Raw genomic sequence first — 18,175 nt, forward strand, 5'->3', positions numbered from 1 at the left:
TGATCCATTACCAACTATTTAGAACAAAATAGACTTACTTTACTGTAGCACTTAGAAGAAAGTTCAGCTGAGGCATTAGCAGGTTGTCTGGGGCTGACAGGTAACGATCAAACTGAACCTACATGGGAGAGAAATGCAAAGTATAAAGTGAGTGCATTTGTAATCAAACAGCTCAAATGTAATCATCTCTATTAAGGATTATATTTTAGGAGAAGTCCCATGTTGCAATGCTCATTTCCCAAATGAGTATTTTCTAATAATTTTAATTAAAACATTATTTTAAATTACTAAAATATTAGCAAATCTACTTCTAGAATTCTGAATTCAAAATATTAATTTTAACATCCTTCACTACATTTATTGAGTTATCAGATTTCAAGTCTATATTACCTCCCTGGATCTACTGTATTTGTTAATGTGTTCATTAATATATTCACTCAGTATTACTGGAATACATATTATTAGAGAAGTCTCAGGCAATGAAAACACAGTAATAGCAAAGAGGACAATTTCTTGATTCACAGAACTTTCAGTCCAGTGAGGCAGGTAACAATGTAAATAACTATATAAACTACAAACTGTGAAATGTTATGAAATAAAATATCAAGGTATTGTAAAATGTAACTGGGAGCCTAGTCTGGTGCCTGGCAAGCGCATACCTGAGGAAACTTTGAGCATACGCTGAAGTGAGATCCTAAAGGTGAAAAGACATTAGGCAGGGGAAGAAGGCTCTGGGAAAGGACAGCACATGGAGGGATATTGGAGTAAGAAGGAAAATGACCAGAAAAGTAAAACTTACATGCCTTTCTGAGGATTTCAATTTTACATAAAGCCATCAGCATGCTATTATAGCAGCAGAGTAAGCTAAGTTTTAAAGCTCTAAATCTGGAATAGAAGATATTAATTGTCCATACAATTGTTGTATCTGCTGCAGACAGCAGGGCAGTCAATGTGGGGAGAATTCGAGATACATTTAAGCAAGTCAACATCAAATCTTTAGGACTTGCTTACTGGCAGGATGAAGAGTCTGACTGCCAAATATTAAATTTATATAACTTAATTCACAATATCGTTATAAGACAAATACATTTATAATGTATTTATTTTGCCAAGTAGGAACTGCATGCCTTTTATATTACATCTATTTTCACCCTAATTCTTAGCAATGTATTGATCAGTAATTGTTGAAATGACAAATGGACAGATGTTCTTACAACTTTGTGTATTACAAAAGCCTAAAAAAGAACATGAGCTAGAGTGGGGTAGGCTAAGATTTGGATATGCAGAATTGAAGTTCCTCTGGAATCCTAGGTGGAGATACCATAGAGTTGGACATAAAATTATGAGTTAAACACAAAGCTTAATCTGGATTTCTGCGGAGACATTACACACTCAAACTACCTGCTCAAAATTAAGACGAGGCACATAAGAATTTTAATGGGGTTTAGAAGTATTATGTAGGTTAAATTATGGATTGAATATGTATCTAGACAAAAGAAACAGAGGGAACAATGCATTTATTTAGTGCTAATACAACTGCTCTTTGTTTTAACAGGTCTTCACTTAGGGGTAAATATCTTGAAATGCAATTACTAGGCTATATGGCAAGTTTCTATATCGTTTCCTAAGAAACATAAATCTTAATCTAAAAGTCATTCCTTTTGTTTCTATTTGAACTCTTTCACATATTTTCCTTGAATTTCTATTGTTTTTGCTGTTAACATTTTTCATATTGAGAGGTTATGATGGTTGCTTCTGTGCACAGTGTCTCTTCTGACATAATGTTCCTATTCAGTTTTTCAACTCTCCTTACTTAATACTAATACAATCAGCTCTGCATTTCTTGAATTTGTAAGGCAACATGTGGGTATATTCCTTTATGTTCACTTAAATTTAGTTTTGATAAATGGCATATAAGAAAGCTCTGGCATTCAAAACATCCTAGAGAATATTTTTGAAAGTCAAATCATTGAGATTCTAAGTATGTATATTTTAAACACATACAATAGGCAATATAGTATAGGGACATTTCAAAGAAGTTTGTCAAAACTGAAATTAAGTCGATCTTGATGAAGAAAAAATTTTAAATCCACATATCCAAGAAATTTACAATGTACATAGTGGAAATTCATATAATGACAAAACTATGCACTGATTTCAATTTTTGCATCAACATAAGTCTATATTTTAATATCAATTTTCACAAACATTTTGAAGTACCCTAGCACAGTGATTGAGCCCATGAGCTCTGGAGGCTGACTTCCTGAATCAAATGATGATCTAAGGCTCTAAGCATAAAAACAGTTGGCATATTCAATAAGCAGTAATGGCTGTCGCTGCTAGGCTCTACAGTAATTATTATCACTACCATTATAAAGCTTCCAAAGGCATCACTCCTGCAAGAAATAGGGCTGTATAATTTAATCACCAACAAATCACAGAAACAGGCCATAGACAGTTGTTAACTAGAAGGAAGGAAGGTGCAAACACTCACTGAAGAAGAGGGGAACACACTGGTGGTGCACTGAGTTGCACATCCAAGAGCAATACTCTTTAAAGACTAGAATCCAATTTCAGTTGTTTTCTTAGGAAGAAGTCAAGAGCTATAAACTAAGGATCATGGTAGTCGCAAGTCAATGATGAAATACAACTTCTTCTTGTCTGTCCCCTTTTTTTTCCTCTATTACATTAGGAAAAAACTGAGAATGAAGAAATCCTAAGCAGTAATAATCACACTGCCAGGCAGGATAAAATATTACTGTGTGAGGTTTATTAGTTAAAGGAATACATACTTCATCATTACTGCTGGGCCCGCTGTGAATATATCATATCAAGAGAGAAAAACTGTAAACCAAAACAAAATTATCAAACAGCCACACACACACACACACACACAGGAAGAAAATCAATTAAAAAAAGAAAAAAAAGAGTGGTACGTAAGAAATCTTCAATTGAAATACTTTCTTAAACACTCACCATCGCTGCCTTCAGTGCCACAGAGTCTAGGTTTGGCAAATTAGCTAAAGAGCCCTAATAAAAAAAATAATAATAAAAATAAATATAAAGGAAGGGATATGCATTTCATCTCACTTGTCAATTAACGGACTGCTCAAATTGGGAAAATCTTTTTACTTATTTCCAAAGTCAAGGGTCATCTCCCATTCTGGCCTGTAAACAGTGTCTTTTAATTATTTTTTATACTTTTAATCAAAACTATTGGTAGTAAGCATGATAAAATACAATTTGAGAACATTCTACAATATCTAGGGTAATCATTTAAGAACTCCACATATTTTACCTCACTTCATCTTCAGAATTACCATATGACTCAGTTACTATTTTTACCCCAAGCTAGAGAAGAGAAAGCAGATACAAATACAAACAGCTAAGGCACTTTTCCAGGGAAAAAAAGTAATGAACGATACAGCCAAGATTCACATCCAGAGTTTAGCTCTAGCAGCGTTAAGCAGCCAAACTCTAAACTGGAGAATCTCTTGAACTAGAAACATCCGTTTCCTTACCTGTTCAGGCTTATGTTGTTGTACAGTGTTATAGATATAACTCAAGCCAACTCTAGTTAAGACATAAGAGGCCTGCTCATTTATTAGTGTGTCCAAATGTGCTTCGATCTAGAATAAGACAGAAATAAACACTTTAGAGGAGGAATACACAGATGAGAGTAAAAATGAACTAGCAGCGTCTTAGCTCTTCATCACAAATCTGTCGCCGTAGGAGCACACATTATGAACAACAGACAGGTTCTAAGTCAATATTCCTCCCCACAAAGAAGTCAACAAAAAGAACATAAAGACTCATTTTAAAAATGTTAACAAGGAGTTGAGTAAGTCATTTTTAAAAGGGGAAAGGAGGAGAGAAGAGGGCAGGGGAAGGAAGAAGGGAGGAAAGGAGAAACGGAGGAGGGAAGAAAAGTGGAAGAAGATGGTTTGTGGAAACACGGGCAGGAACAAACACAGGCCAAGGTATCACTAGGCTCCTAAATCTGTACTGTGAAATACGTGAAATCTGTTCACTTTACACAGATAAGACTTAGTTTTTTTTTTTTTTTTTAAGATTTATTCATTTTATTACAGCCAGATATACACAGAGGAGGAGAGACAGAGAGGAAGATCTTCCCTCCGATGATTCACTCCCCAAGTGAGCCGCAACGGGCCGATGCGCGCCGATCCGATGCCGGGAACCTGGAACCTCTTCCGGGTCTCCCACGCGGGTGCAGTGTCCCAATGCATTGGGCCGTCCTCAACTGCTTTCCCAGGCCACAAGCAGGGAGCTGGATGGGAAGTGGAGCTGCCGGGATTAGAACCGGCACCCATATGGGATCCTGGGGCTTTCAAGGCGAGGACTTTAGCCGCTAGGCCACGCCGCCGGGCCCAAGACTTAGTTTTTTTAAAAAAATTAAAGATGTGATACCTTAAGAGAGAAATTCTATGACCCTTGAGAGAGAAACACTATAGTGGAGAGTATAGGACATGTTATTTTTCACAACAAACTTAGTAATTATATGACCTTAAATCACAAGTATATTTTTTCTGATAAATGTATTTTAAAAGAAGTTATTCAAGCATAGAAAATAACACAAATGTGATGTATTAAAACTCATTCCTCAGAAAACTCAAAAAAACAAATCAATCTTTACTGTATCCACTACTGCAATGTTTGCATACTTGTGATAAAATGGAACATTTAGAAGGTTTTTGTTTTCAACATCGATGACCACTGTGAAGTTGGAAGCAAATGTCAATTTCAAAAATTGATTTAATTATCAGAGGCTCCTTTGTGATACCATTAGTGTAAAGAAATAATGACTGGTATAACAAATGCAATGTTTTGCCTAACACTGGTTTACACACAGATAAAAATATAGCTGTCCTCTGTAACATGTTCTGCACTAGCTACAAGCTTGAAAAATACAGCTTATTATTCACACTTCAGAAACTGAAACCTACATACAGAATTGAAGGCTGTCCCAATTAACCAGAGAAGCTTCATTCTACCAACAGACACTGTGGTTTGAACCATTAAATTCTGCTCTTGCCACAGCTGAACGCCAAAATATAAAGTGTATGTATGTGCGTGGGTGCATGTATGTGTTTCAAATTATTTCAAGAAACTTACAGAAATTAGACCACTGAAATGAATCAAAGCAACTGATTTAAATTTAAAGCTATCACACAGAGAAAAAAAAAGATTCCATAGTACTCAACAGTCAATATTATACAGGAATTTACCTGAAACTGAAGCATTTCCAGACGTCTGTCAGTGAATTCAAACAGAGCTAATGTTGTCTTCATCATGTACAGAGAATTGACCATGAAAGTGGCCATATCAGCTGTGCCTAAATTGCTGGCTGACACAGTACACATCTGGAGGAGAGGATCCAAGACACATGATAAAACCTACAGATGAAAAATAAAAATCAAGTCTGTTTTTGCTCTTATGTGACCTAGTGCTGGCTTAATGACATTTCAGAGTTATTGTCAAACTATCAGGGAGTCAACGTGTAGAAGCACACAAGGAAAAAAAAACAAGCATACAAGGAAATATTAAATAGTGTAACAGCCACATCATTTAAAACAAGCATCACTGACTCAATGTTTTAAATGAAAGAGAACTGTTTTACTCAGAAGAAAATCAGTAACAGGAAAGAGACTGTCAAAACATATGGGCTATAAAATGCTAGCAACCTAACAGAATGTACAATGGAGATGCAAACACAATTACTATTACAAATTTACTACATACTTGCACGAAATCAGCTTGGCGAGCATCTAAAGGAATGACTGAAGAATCATGAGAAGCCAAAACTTCACGCAACAATGTGAGTGTCTGGGTTAGTGCGGAACTTGGTCCAAGATCAGGTGGTGGGAGTTCAACCTAAAATAGAGAATGCTTTATGCATTGCTTATATTCTACTCTAAGTTTAACAAGAACCCATGCATGTGTGTTCACACTAAAAACAATACACATAAAATACACAAAGCACTGACATATTAAAAATCCATAACTTATAGGAACTTATACTAAATTACATTAAACAGCAAATGAAACAACACAAAAATCATTTATATTTATCAGAATTAATACATTGCATTATATACTAAAATTCAGAAAATATGAGAAGTTATCATTCACTTGTACAATATTTTGCTTTTATTTGAAATAACTTTCAAATAAAAAAAGCAATCAACAGACAGGCTCTAACTTAACTACAATATGAATGATAAACTTCACCAAATCTCAGATAACTTGGTTCGGTATGATGTCAAGGGCCTCCAAAATGTTCATAGAAAACATATACTATAAAAAAAAAACTATGAATGGATTTCAAAATCTCTTTCGTAGCAAAATAAACTTATTTTCAATTCCATATTTTACAAATGATTTGAAGTGATCTTGTAGGTTACAGGTCTAGAAATCAATCTTTCAATAGTACCTCAAAAGAGTGAGACTCATCCGTAGCCCACACATTTTTTATAACCACTTCACAGAAATAGAAAAACATCACCATCAACACTTCATTCATTGAAATTCAAACCCTGGGCCGAGTGTTATGGTGCAGAGGGTTAAGCTACAACATATTATACCAGCATCTCACAGTGGAGTGCCATTTCAAATCCCAGCTACTCCACTTCCAATGGAGCTCCCTAGTATTACACCTGGGAAGGCCCAGGGAGTTGGGTCTTTGCCATCCATGCGGGAGATACAGATAGAGTGCATAGCTCCTGTCTCTGATCTGGCCAGACTTGGCTGTTGGCGAGTGAACTTGCAGGTGGAAGATCTCTCAATCCCCCCTCCATACATTATTTAACTTCCATAAATAACTCTGAGTAGAATTACATGGGGTTGTGAGTAAGCGGAGGAACTTTACCTGCCGGGTACAGGGCCTACCACTGAAAGGCATGCCAAGTTCACAATCTCTGCTGGGCATGTCATGATGGCTAAGGAAAGGCACCAGTGTTTTGTTTGTTTTCTTTTGTTCTGTTTGATTTCTTTTTTTTAATTATTGGCAAGACAGATATACAGAAAGAAGAGAAAGATCCTCCGTCCGATGGTTCAATCCCCAAGTGGCCACAACGGCTGGAGCTGAGCCAATCCAAAGCTAGGAGCCTGGAGCCTTCTCTGGGTCTCCCACACGGGTGCAAAGTCCCAAGGCTTTGGGCCATCCTTGACTGCTTTCCAGGCCACAGGCAGAGAGCTGGATGGGAAGTGGAGCTGCCAGGATTAGAACTGGCGACCATATGGGATCCCGGTGCATGCAAGGCAAGGACTTTAATCACTAGGCTATCTCGCCAGGCCCAGCACCAGTGTTTTTAAAGAACATTTTTCAGAGTACTAATAATGTCAACTAGTCATATTTTGGCACACAGGAGTCCAAGTAAAAGAATATTTCTTAGTCAGGTAGCTAAAAAAAAAGTAAGTGCAACAGTTTGTTTTTTAAATACTAGAATTTACACTAAGAATGTTTCACGCATAAAGATGTTTGTGTATAAAGATAATGTCAGATAAAGATTGAGTGAAAAATTAACCTATGAAAAGTTAAATGGAGAGGTGATGATGACCTGTGAAAAATCCTCTTTGCTTTATAAAAGTTAACAAGGAAAAAACATGTGAGATATACACTATATTATGAAAAACAGCTGAATTTTGTAAGACATAACAATCATAAATATATATGCACCCAGCCCAAGAACATCCAGACATCTATAGCAAATACTATTTGATTCAAAGGGAAAGAGAGACTCTAGCTCACTAACAGTAACTTCAGCACCTCATTCTCATCAATGGATAGATAATCCAGACAGATAATCTATAAAGATACATCAGAGTTGAAGCATATTATAAAGAAAATGGGCCTAGCAAACACTTACATTTCACCCAACAGTTAGAATATACATTCTTCTCATTTGCACATAAAACATTTTCTAGCACAAACTACATATTAGAACATAAATTGAACTGAACCACTCATCTAACTTATATCAACTTCCTCATGAGCCAAGATACAGAAAGATTAACTATTTTTGTAAATTGATCTTTTCACCAGCAACCTTACTAAAATTCACTTTTTTAATTTATTTATTATTATTAATTCATTAATTACATTGTATTATGTGACACAGTTTCATAGGTACTTGGATTCTCCCCACCCCTCCCCAAACCCTTCCAACATGGTGGATTCCTCCACCTTGTTGCATAACCACAGTTCAAGTTCAGTTGAGATTCCCCCATTGCAAGCATATACCAAACATAGAGTCCAGCATCTTATTGTCCAGTCAAGTTCAACGGCTTCTTAGGTACACCCTCTCTGGTCTGAAGACAGAGCCAGCAGAGTATCATCCCGATCAATTAAAAGCTCCACATACCATCAGCAAAAATTTACATCATTATGGAATTAATTGACATAGTAATGAGTAACCAGTATGTTAAAAGTAAATGCGAGTTCTTAACCACCTTCTTAACCACCTTCTTAACCACCTTTTTTCCACAATCTGACCAAATGTAACTTGAATATAACACCGGTTTACTTCACTAGACACTAAATACTATTTTCTAACACTGGTGTACTCTTGCCTTCATGGCATAAACCACACTCGATTGTAATATAATACTGGAGTTGACACCCTTTTAACTTTTAAACAGTGAGAGTTTTTGTTTTTTTATGATTGTTTTCACCATATAGAACTTTTTTTCAGGTTTTATACTACCTAAAAGAACAGGGAAGCCATCCACACTTTCATACACTAAGAAGTATTATCCCTCTCTTCTCCTTCCAGCTTCCCTTACCCTTCCCCTCTTCCCTGCTATTCTCCACCACCCCATCCCACCCCCCGTTCCTGCCCCACTGGAATAAATCTCCTAAGATACCTCGTTGCGTCTGGTGTTTTCAGCTCACGGTAAGGAACCAGGTTGCAGGAATTAGCTGCGTGTAATAATATCATAGTATCGTAAGAACTAAAACTCCAACACTTTTTAAATAACATTTGGTGCCGTGACTGGTCGGTTTCCCCCGGCACTCGGCTGCGTGGCCTTAGGGCCTTTGGCCACTACCGGGACCTGAACCTTGAGAACTGCGATCTGTCTTAACCGTCTTCATCTGCACCACTGAGACACATTAGCAGCCGTCAGAATCTGTCTCCATCCGCCTGCTGGTTCACGAATTCATCTCCAATGGCCTGTTCCTGATTTCGCCTTCACCTGTCAGTTCCAGAATTCTCCACCTCCATGTGGCTGTTCCTGAATTCATCTGACCTGGCCTTGCTAGCGTCTGCCTCCATCCAGCAATGACACAGCCCAGACGCGTGCTCCTGGTACTCCATCTCCACGTGGAGCACATGAGGTATTCCCCATCTTTCCGAATGTTGAGCTGTTATATGCATACACTGTTATAGGTAGGGTTCCCTCTCAGCCCTTGGAGTTTTGGGTGTGGCTTGGCACATTTGCACTCCTCCAACTAGGTCTGATTTTCTACTTTTGGGAGTTTTTAGGAGACCAGTTCTGTAAACTTGTAAATCCTGGCCAGGTGTCGTGTCTCTTAGCCACTGGGCTGGAAGTCCTCCGACCACTGGGTCACTGCGGGGCACCCTCTGTACCTCTGATTTGGGCCACTGGACTGAGCTAACAACTTCGGATACAGGCAATGTTTTGGGACCTGGCTCGTCCCTTATGTAGGGGGTGACGACCTTCTATGAGAGCCAATTTTTCTGACCACGGGCCGCCATGGACCACCGGGTCCACTGTGGTAATCAGTCCTGTGTTGTAATCATGGGAGCTATTTTTTCATCACCTGTTCCTCCCAACACCCCCTTGGGTTGTCTTCTAGCAAATTTAGAAACCCTTGAATTGGCTTGTTACCTAAAATGAAAAACACTAATACACCTCTGTAATGTGGATTGGCCCCAGTATCCCCTAGCTAACTCCTCCAAGTGGCCGGTTAATGGCACTCTGGATCCAGACATCCTTCAGAACCTAGATGATTACTGCATGCATTTGGAAAAATGGGGGAGCAGGTCTCACTCTCTCTTTCCCCTCAGCTTTCTGTCTTTTCCATAGTTTTCTAGCCATGAAATAGGAAACCCCAGTGGCCTCTTCCAGGGCTCTGGCGCCACGTGCTTCCCCTATCTCTTCTGGCATCTTTTCGACAAACACTCATCTTATCCTCCTCCATCTGCAGTCAGCCCCCACCCTATCCTTCTGTCCGCCATCTTGCCTTTTCTCTCCCTTCTGTCCCCTTCTGTCTGAAGGTCTCCGCTTGCTCTCATCACTGGGTAGCAGACAAAGATTTCCTGTTTAAAACCTTTTTTCTGTTTTAACCCTTGGCCTAACTTGCTCTGTCAGTTTCTCTCAACTTGACCACACCCAGCCACCCTCAGGGCCTAAATTTCTCTAGCTTTCCCTCCCATCCCTTAGTTGAGAGGGGCAGGGTAAGAGATAAGTGATTTAACCTTCCTTTAAAAAAAAAAAGGAAAAGAAAACAAAAAAAAAGAGGAAACAGGTTAAAGTATGTCAAAGAAGGTGTGGACAGGTTCCAACTGAAAGCATCTTTTATTTGGGTTGCTGAGAGCAAGATGTAATTCTAAATAACTGATAACTTTAAACTGGTAACTTTAAAACATTTTTTGAAACTTAAAACTATTTTTTCAAAAGGCTGTCACAAAACCTGTTATATTTTATAATGTATGTTACCTGGTATGCATGTACATGTTTACGTGGCAAGCTATTCTATTCTATTCTAATTGACTTATCGATGAAAATGTTCACAGACGAGAATTGCTAAGCTAAATCTTTTTATCTTTTGATTTAAATAAATCTCTGAGGTTAGAGCCACAGAGAAACCCCCTAGCTTTTTTAAATGTTTGAGGAATGACTTTGAGTATATTCCATTAGATCCTATGTAGAAAAGAAATGGTGATATGTAGATAACAGATTCTTAACTGCCCTGGACTTGAAGAAAGACCTTTAGAGACTAACAAATGGGACCTTGAAAGTGCCCTGATATCCTCTTAAAGGGGTCACCATGGTCTTTTACCTCAGAGACCAGGAGGGGATCCCATGGCAGAGCAGGATGAGAGAGGTGTGTGCTCCTGGTTCCAGTGAGACCCCCGAAGTTTTCCCAAGTGCTCTGCATTACAGAAGCAACGGACACTTCACGAAGGATCATCAGAAAGGACATCAGGGCCATGTCCCAACTACCAAGGAGGTCACCGGAGATATGACTTCCCCGGAAGGCCAAGTACTTCAGGTCAGTCACTTCCCATTGGATCTCCCACAGGGGACTGAAGCAGCCCGGGAACCTGCACAGGCTCAAGGCCATCCATGGACTTCAGTGACACCTCGGAACAGCACCCAAGAGCCCCAGGTGGTTCTCACAGTGGAAGGGAAAACTGTAAGTTTCCATCTGGACACTGCCTTCTTTGTCCTAGCTAGCTTTGGCTTCTTCCCTCTCTTACAGTGACCGTCAGGGTCTCTCAGGAGCCCCAAATTCGCTTAGGTAACAGACTAACCTAGGAGCTCAGAAAAAGAAGCTTTTCTAGGGAAAAGTTAGCCTGTAACTGCTCAGCCTGCCAAAATGACCAGGCTCTGATGGACATGTTTGCCATCTCCCTCTTCAGTTTTTGCTAGACTTCACTGAAGCAGGATACCCTCGCTGCCCTGAGGCAGATTTCATGTCTTGCTCATGATTTGTCAAGTTATTTGGGATTTCTCAGCTTATGTATTTAAGATTCTTGTGTTCTTCAATTGCCAGTACATGACTTGTTAGCCTGTAAGTTAGTAGATTGCTTTCTTCTGCCTCAAAGTGTATAAAGTTCTGTAAAGTCTTGTTGGAATACTATAAACTGCTGGGTTATTGTAAATGAAAACTAGTTTAAATTTTGCACCATCTGCAATGTGACTAGTAGGTCTTGTAACAGAATGTTTTAAGTGCTGTGCTTTATGTTCTAGGTTATAGATGTCTTCCTGAAACTCTTACGGCTTGCAACGATTGGTAAAGTATAACTTTTTAGAAAATTTAGCACTTCCCTGCTTCCTAGCTAGATTAAAAACTACTATAGTATTTTCAAACATCAAATGCAATAATTGTTAAGGTTAATCAAGAAGTCAACTTGCATTTACCTGTCCAGTGACGGGTTTATATTCTGATGCCACACGCTAATCCTTTCATTGTTTCAGATAACAATTTCATACAACCCAAAAGGTTTCATGTGTTCCATTGCATTCATTGGATATGTTTCAAAATTTGGGACTTGAAGTAGTTAGGTTAAATTGATATAAATCTAGTCCATCGTTTTAATCTAATGTAATGTTTACTCTGACAAAGGTTGAAACCTGACAATTCTTTTATATCTAAGCTTGAAAGCCCAGGCATTCCAACTGGGTTTCTAACTGAACTCATGACCTGCTATGTTGGGAAAAATTATAATTATGATATGTTTTGTTATCTAGACCACAACAAAGAGAAACCTTCAAGTGCCAGGCAGTACTTCAGACATCTGATGACTTCTACCTCCTACCAGGAACCTCTAGAACCCCCTACTCCTGTAGCTACTCAGCAACGCCCCCTTTCAGCTCGAAGAAGCTAGAGCAATCATCGTCCCTTTATCCTTGTGATAGGCAGTCAGGGTCTCTGGTTCCTGGTGAAGCTACCTTGTCTACGTTGACCATTCAGGAGTAATGAAGAATCAAGGACTAAAGTACAAGAAGGCCTGGCTAAGAGAAAATGAACTCAAGCCACCCCTTCAAAAGGACTCTTAATAACTCTTCCCTCCATTTTGGTGTCATCCACTCAAATGTAAAATTTTTTTCCAATCAAACCATTAACCAGTTTCTTTTGCAGGACTAGAAGTATCCCTCCATCTCCCATTCCTCCCACCAGGCTGCAACAACTGCCAAGAGAAAACAGCTCCTAGAAGCCATAGAGAACAATGCCCCTCTTCCTGTATACATAACAAAAGGGAGGAATGTAAGGAGTTATTCGAATTTCCTACCCTGGACCCCACGCCATTTCTTCTTCCTCACAGCTCATGAAATTCGCGCCGGTCCAGCCATCCACCAATCAGATGTAACCTGACATTCCACCTGAGAATCCCACCCCCAATCTTCCAGTCCCTTCCCCAAGCCTGCCCATTCACCAATCATCCCTAGGCATTCACCTGCAGGCACCAATCCCCTGGGGCCTGCCCTCAATCCCTTCCAATCCAATCCCTGCCCCCCACGCCTTACAGACAAAAAGGCCCCCAGGCGCTGCTCTCTCTTCTCCCTCTTCTTCCAGCCTCCCTCCCCTTCCCCCTTTCCTCCCAGCCTCTCCAACAGCTCACTCTCTCTCATCTCGCTCTTCTCCTTCTGGCCTCCCTTCCTCCCTCCCGTTCCCCTTCCCCTTTTCTCTCCACCACCTCCACCCTGTTCCTGCCCCGCTGGAATAAACCTCTTAAGACACACACACAAAAAAGGTATTATCAATTCCTTGCAGGTGTGAATGAAACCATAAAACCTGACTTACATCTATCTGCATAGTTTGATAATTTTTGTTACCCATCTATGCACACTCAAGTACTGTATTTTTTTTTTTTGATTCAATGCTTTTCTAAAAACCAGTGAAAATATTTTATTTGAAATTCAGGGTGACAGAGAGATATTTTCCATCCAGTGATTGGATATCTAGATGACTACAAATGCAGGTCATTGTCAGGCTGAAACCAGGAACCTGGAAATCCATCCTGTTTTTTCATGTGGATACCGGGGGTCCACGTACTTAGGGCAACATTATTGCTTTCTCAGGTACAACAGCATGGAGCTGGATCAGAAGTGGAACAGTGGGGCCAGTGTTATAGCACCACAAGCAAAAACCTCCACCTCTAACACAACATCCCATGGCTGCCAGTTAGAGCTCCGGCAGCTCCACTTTCAATCCAGCTCCATTATTGTGTCTGTGAAAGCAGTGGAAGGTGGCCTCAGCACTTCAGCCCCTGTGCCCATGTGGGTGAACCGAAAGTAGCTTGGGCTCCTGGCTGTAGCCTGACCCTGCCCGAGCTGTTGTAGCCCTTTGGAGAGTGACCTAGCAGACTGAAAATAATGTTTCTTGCCTTCTCTCTGTAACTCTGCCTTTCAAATAAAGAAAAAATAAGTTTTAAAAAAGGAAGTAGAGCAGTACCGTGAATAGGGATGCTACAGTAGCAAGTAGCAGCGTATTAACCCACTAAGCCAAAAGGCTAGCCCCTTAATTCACTCTTCTATCAATTTCTATCACCATAAAAATCATTCTTATGATTCATACTTTCAGATTATTTTATCCTAAAGTTGCAAATGGTGTTTTCAAGATGTTTGTTTCATCTAAGGCTTTTCTCTAAACTCTCCTGTAGTTTTTAAATTTTATTATTAGTAGTATTTTTTATGATACAATTCCATAGGCTCTGGAATTTCCCATCCCGCTCCTCAAATCCCTTCCCCCCTATTGATTTCCCCTCTACTACTGCAATGCATACACCTTCATGAACAGTCGTAACTCCATCATTCTGCTTTTGAAGTGTTTCCTGACGTTGTAGGCATAGACAATGTCAGAGTCCGGCTTCCTACTGTCAGGGTATTTTTGACTGTTGCACTGGGAGTCCATCTTTGGCGTGGATGCAGAGATGCATACTGCACCACGTCTCCACATCCGGACATGTCAGTCTCCACTACATCTCTACTACACATCCCCTTAAACACAATCCACAACAGGGAGAAAATTTACATCAACATGAAGCTGAACAATATGCTACAGAATGACCAATGTTTCACTAAAGTGATGAAAAAGAAAATTAAAACCTCCTTGTTGAAAATGATGCTAATGCATGACCCATGTAGCACTGAAGAAATGACAATAAAAACACGATTAGTAATGCCCATTAGTTGCAGCAAAAACAGTGTTAAAACATCAGGTGCTTACAATCAAAATGTCTCATGAATGATCTATTAATGAATCATTGGTTGAAAGATTTATTGAAAGGACTTATTGAAAGACACAAATGAATAGGAAGTGCAAATAGGCAAAATTCATAGCAAAATAATTGGATTTGAAAACAAAAAACTACAAATTGAAACAAGAAAGAGCCATTCCCTAAGAAGATGATTAAACAACCCCTCAGCCATACTAGCAATGAGCATCACAACAAGGGGACAACCACTTAAATTTAGAGAAATGATTCCAACTTTCTGCTCTTTATGTGGGTCATGACACTGTTGCCATAAGCAATAGTAGAGAAAGAGGACTGGATAAAGAAATTGTGGAGCAGTGAATAGCATATCCAAGTGCACATAGAGGATATGGCAGTCCATAGAACCTGCAGAGGATACCTGGTACCACAACAGAGGACGGAGGAGAGAACAAATTGATCATGTACCCCAGCCATGTGTTGGCAGTGAAACTCTAGGCAAATGGACACTCTAAAGTGGATATGTCAGCCGGTGGGTTCTGGAGAGATTTCATAGTGCGTGGAATCGTGAAACTGGCAGTAATTCAGAATTGTTGAACTATCAAAACCAACTGAGCTGGACCCTTGGAGCATGCCCCACATCGGGGACCGTGGGATGGGTGGGAGGCTGGGTGGGGCTTCTCCGTTTATCTCCCTCCTTACCCCAGATACAGAAAAAAAGAGAGAATGTGGAAACAGTGGTCTTACCCACTTTCCTGTAGCCCTTGACGCTTTGTGCCCTAATCAACTATGTAAAGATTATCAAAATAAAATAATAATTTTCAAAAAAAAGAAATTGCGGTACATTTACTCTATGGAATACTACTCAGCTATTAAAAAGAATGAAATTCTAATATTTGCATCCAAAGGGCCCCAAATGGAGAACATTCTGCTAAGTGAAATGAGACAACCCCAAAAGGACAGATATCATATGTTTGCTCTAATACAAAATAATTTCCATAGAAAATAAAAAACAAAAACATACAGGTGAAAATATACACATGTAACCCCACAAAGTATGTAATGGAGACCAGAAAATCAGGTATCAACAAAAATCAACGGAATGCCTCTCTACTAAGGAATGAAGGTAGACCCCCAAAGAAACTTCTAAACATACCTGGACAAAAAAAAATTGCAATTCTGATGTAATTTTATATATTTTTAAATTAGACTTGCTAGAAGTTGTCAGTGTTGTTAATCTTTTCAAGCAGCAGTTTTGCTTTTCCATTCCTTAGTTTGGCAGATATCTGGTTCCTTCCTTCCTATTTACAACAGTTTAATATGCAGTTCTCTTTAAAAAAATCTAAACACAAATACTTAGTCCACTTCATTCCGATCCTGAATCTTTCTACAGATTATCTAAACAGTATGCTTAGTCACATGCTTGCCCACATCCTGCAATCTGGCTCCCCTCTTCACCACAGGGGCAAGAATGTACCAAAGAGCACAAACCTGCTTTCTTTATTTTACCACAGGTTTTCATGTAGCTTCTGTTCTTACTCACCAAATCCACCTTCTTAAAACTACTCTCCAGATTTTTCTAGCAAAATCTTATACTTGCTTTTCCCCTCTCTGAGAATCATACTGTTGACTTTTAATTTTTTTTCTTCTTTTAATGGCCAGCATTGTGTATTTCAGTAGCTTTGCAGTTATAATAAGTGGTTCCCAACAGCCTCATTGAAACCCAGGTATTGAATCAGCTCATACCTGTGAAACTCTCCAACTTCCAATCTACGGCTATCTGTTCGATTATACTCATTTCAGATTGTCAAAAGGAGCTTATTTTCAACATCATTATCTCATCATCTCCCACATCTTCCTCCTTCTGCATTCCAGATATTTGTGAGTACCCCAGGAATTATTCTAGGCTTCCCTTATACACTGAGCCTTATTTTGTCAGTCACATAAATAAATCTAAAAAAAAAAAAAACTATCCCCATATGGCTAATTCAGTCTCTCTCTTAGATTACATATTTTCATAAAAATTACTTCAATCTTCGCTTAGTCTCCCTATCTTCAATCTGACCTCTCTTCTTTTTTATATGACATATCACTTTCCAAGCAATCTTTCTAATAAGTGGGAAAAAATATGTTTGTGACTCATAGTTTGTGTTCTGGCATATTCCATTTATTTTCTCTAATTAAGATGACCTCTATTTATCCCTATTGCTCTACCGAAATCTTACCTTGAATCCAGCGCTATGATATTGGACACAGGTGCCCCAAGAGTCCTCCTAACCACTGTACCAAACCTCTCATCCCCTACCTAGCTCATTCGATGTTCATTTGCAATGTATCCCTTGTTTGCTTAGATATATATATATATAATTTTATATATAAATAATTATAGTATATATACAGAAGAATAAAAACTCAGTAAAACCAAGTGATTAACCTCAGATTGTAAAAATATAAGCTGCTTAAACATTATGTAAGAGTTTGTTTTCTAATCTTTATATCAACTTAGCCTCCATCTAACTATGATAAGTTTGCTTTAGCTACTCATTTCTGGTTATAGAAAAATGGTAGTAAAAGTAGGGCTTGAGATTCTATCTGAACTATGACTCAGTTTTCTGCTATTCTAGGAAGACAAAGACCTAAGGCTGCTGCACGCAGGCAGCATTCAAAAGAACACTGCATGAAGTACAATAAAAAAATCATCAATCAACACAAAACATCAAAACAGCATCTATAGATGTGAAAATTTCATGATCCGAATTTAAGAAATGCATTTTTCATACATACCTTGTCCATTAATTTACTTGCATGTAGACTCAAGCTACTGAAGAAGATTTTTTTGCTTAGTAAATGCATTTCTTCAATGGTAGTCAATAGCGTGGTCGCACTATTTCCAACAATGCCACTGAAATCAAAGAATATTTCAGGTTGTAGAACGTCAGATGGAAGATCTTCCTTTCTGTCTCTCCTCTTCTCTGTATATCTGCCTTTCCAATAAAAATAAATAAATCTTTAAAAAAAACAAAAATAAAACCAAAAACAAGTAGTTGTTAAATAATTTAGAAACTACAAGAAGTATAAAAACTACCAAAAATACAGCTTGAAAGAACACTGTCTTCATACAATGAGATATGTGATCTTACACATCTATAATAAAGCTTTTATAGATAAAGCTTATACATTTATAATAAAGTGAATAGCACCAATATAGATATAGGCAAAGCAAAAATGAATACAATCATTAGAGTGAAAGA

The 18,175-nt window shown here is 38.8% G+C and overlaps 1 protein-coding gene across 1 annotated transcript in view; it reads right to left on the reverse strand.

Moving 5' to 3' along the window:
* Window positions 1-18,175, reverse strand: part of COG6 (component of oligomeric golgi complex 6) — a 65,734-nt gene that overhangs the window by 12,045 nt on the left and 35,514 nt on the right. The window contains exons 13-18 of the mRNA XM_058670839.1: window positions 17,709-17,826; window positions 5,761-5,892; window positions 5,247-5,414; window positions 3,522-3,629; window positions 2,977-3,030; window positions 39-118 (exon numbers count right to left, since the gene is read on the reverse strand). Of these exons, the coding sequence (XP_058526822.1) occupies window positions 39-118; window positions 2,977-3,030; window positions 3,522-3,629; window positions 5,247-5,414; window positions 5,761-5,892; window positions 17,709-17,826 (660 nt within the window). The remainder of the gene's footprint in view (window positions 1-38; window positions 119-2,976; window positions 3,031-3,521; window positions 3,630-5,246; window positions 5,415-5,760; window positions 5,893-17,708; window positions 17,827-18,175) is intronic.

This window comes from Ochotona princeps, chromosome 12 (genome assembly GCF_030435755.1).
Source record: "Ochotona princeps isolate mOchPri1 chromosome 12, mOchPri1.hap1, whole genome shotgun sequence".
Taxonomy (NCBI): Eukaryota; Metazoa; Chordata; class Mammalia; order Lagomorpha; family Ochotonidae; genus Ochotona; species Ochotona princeps.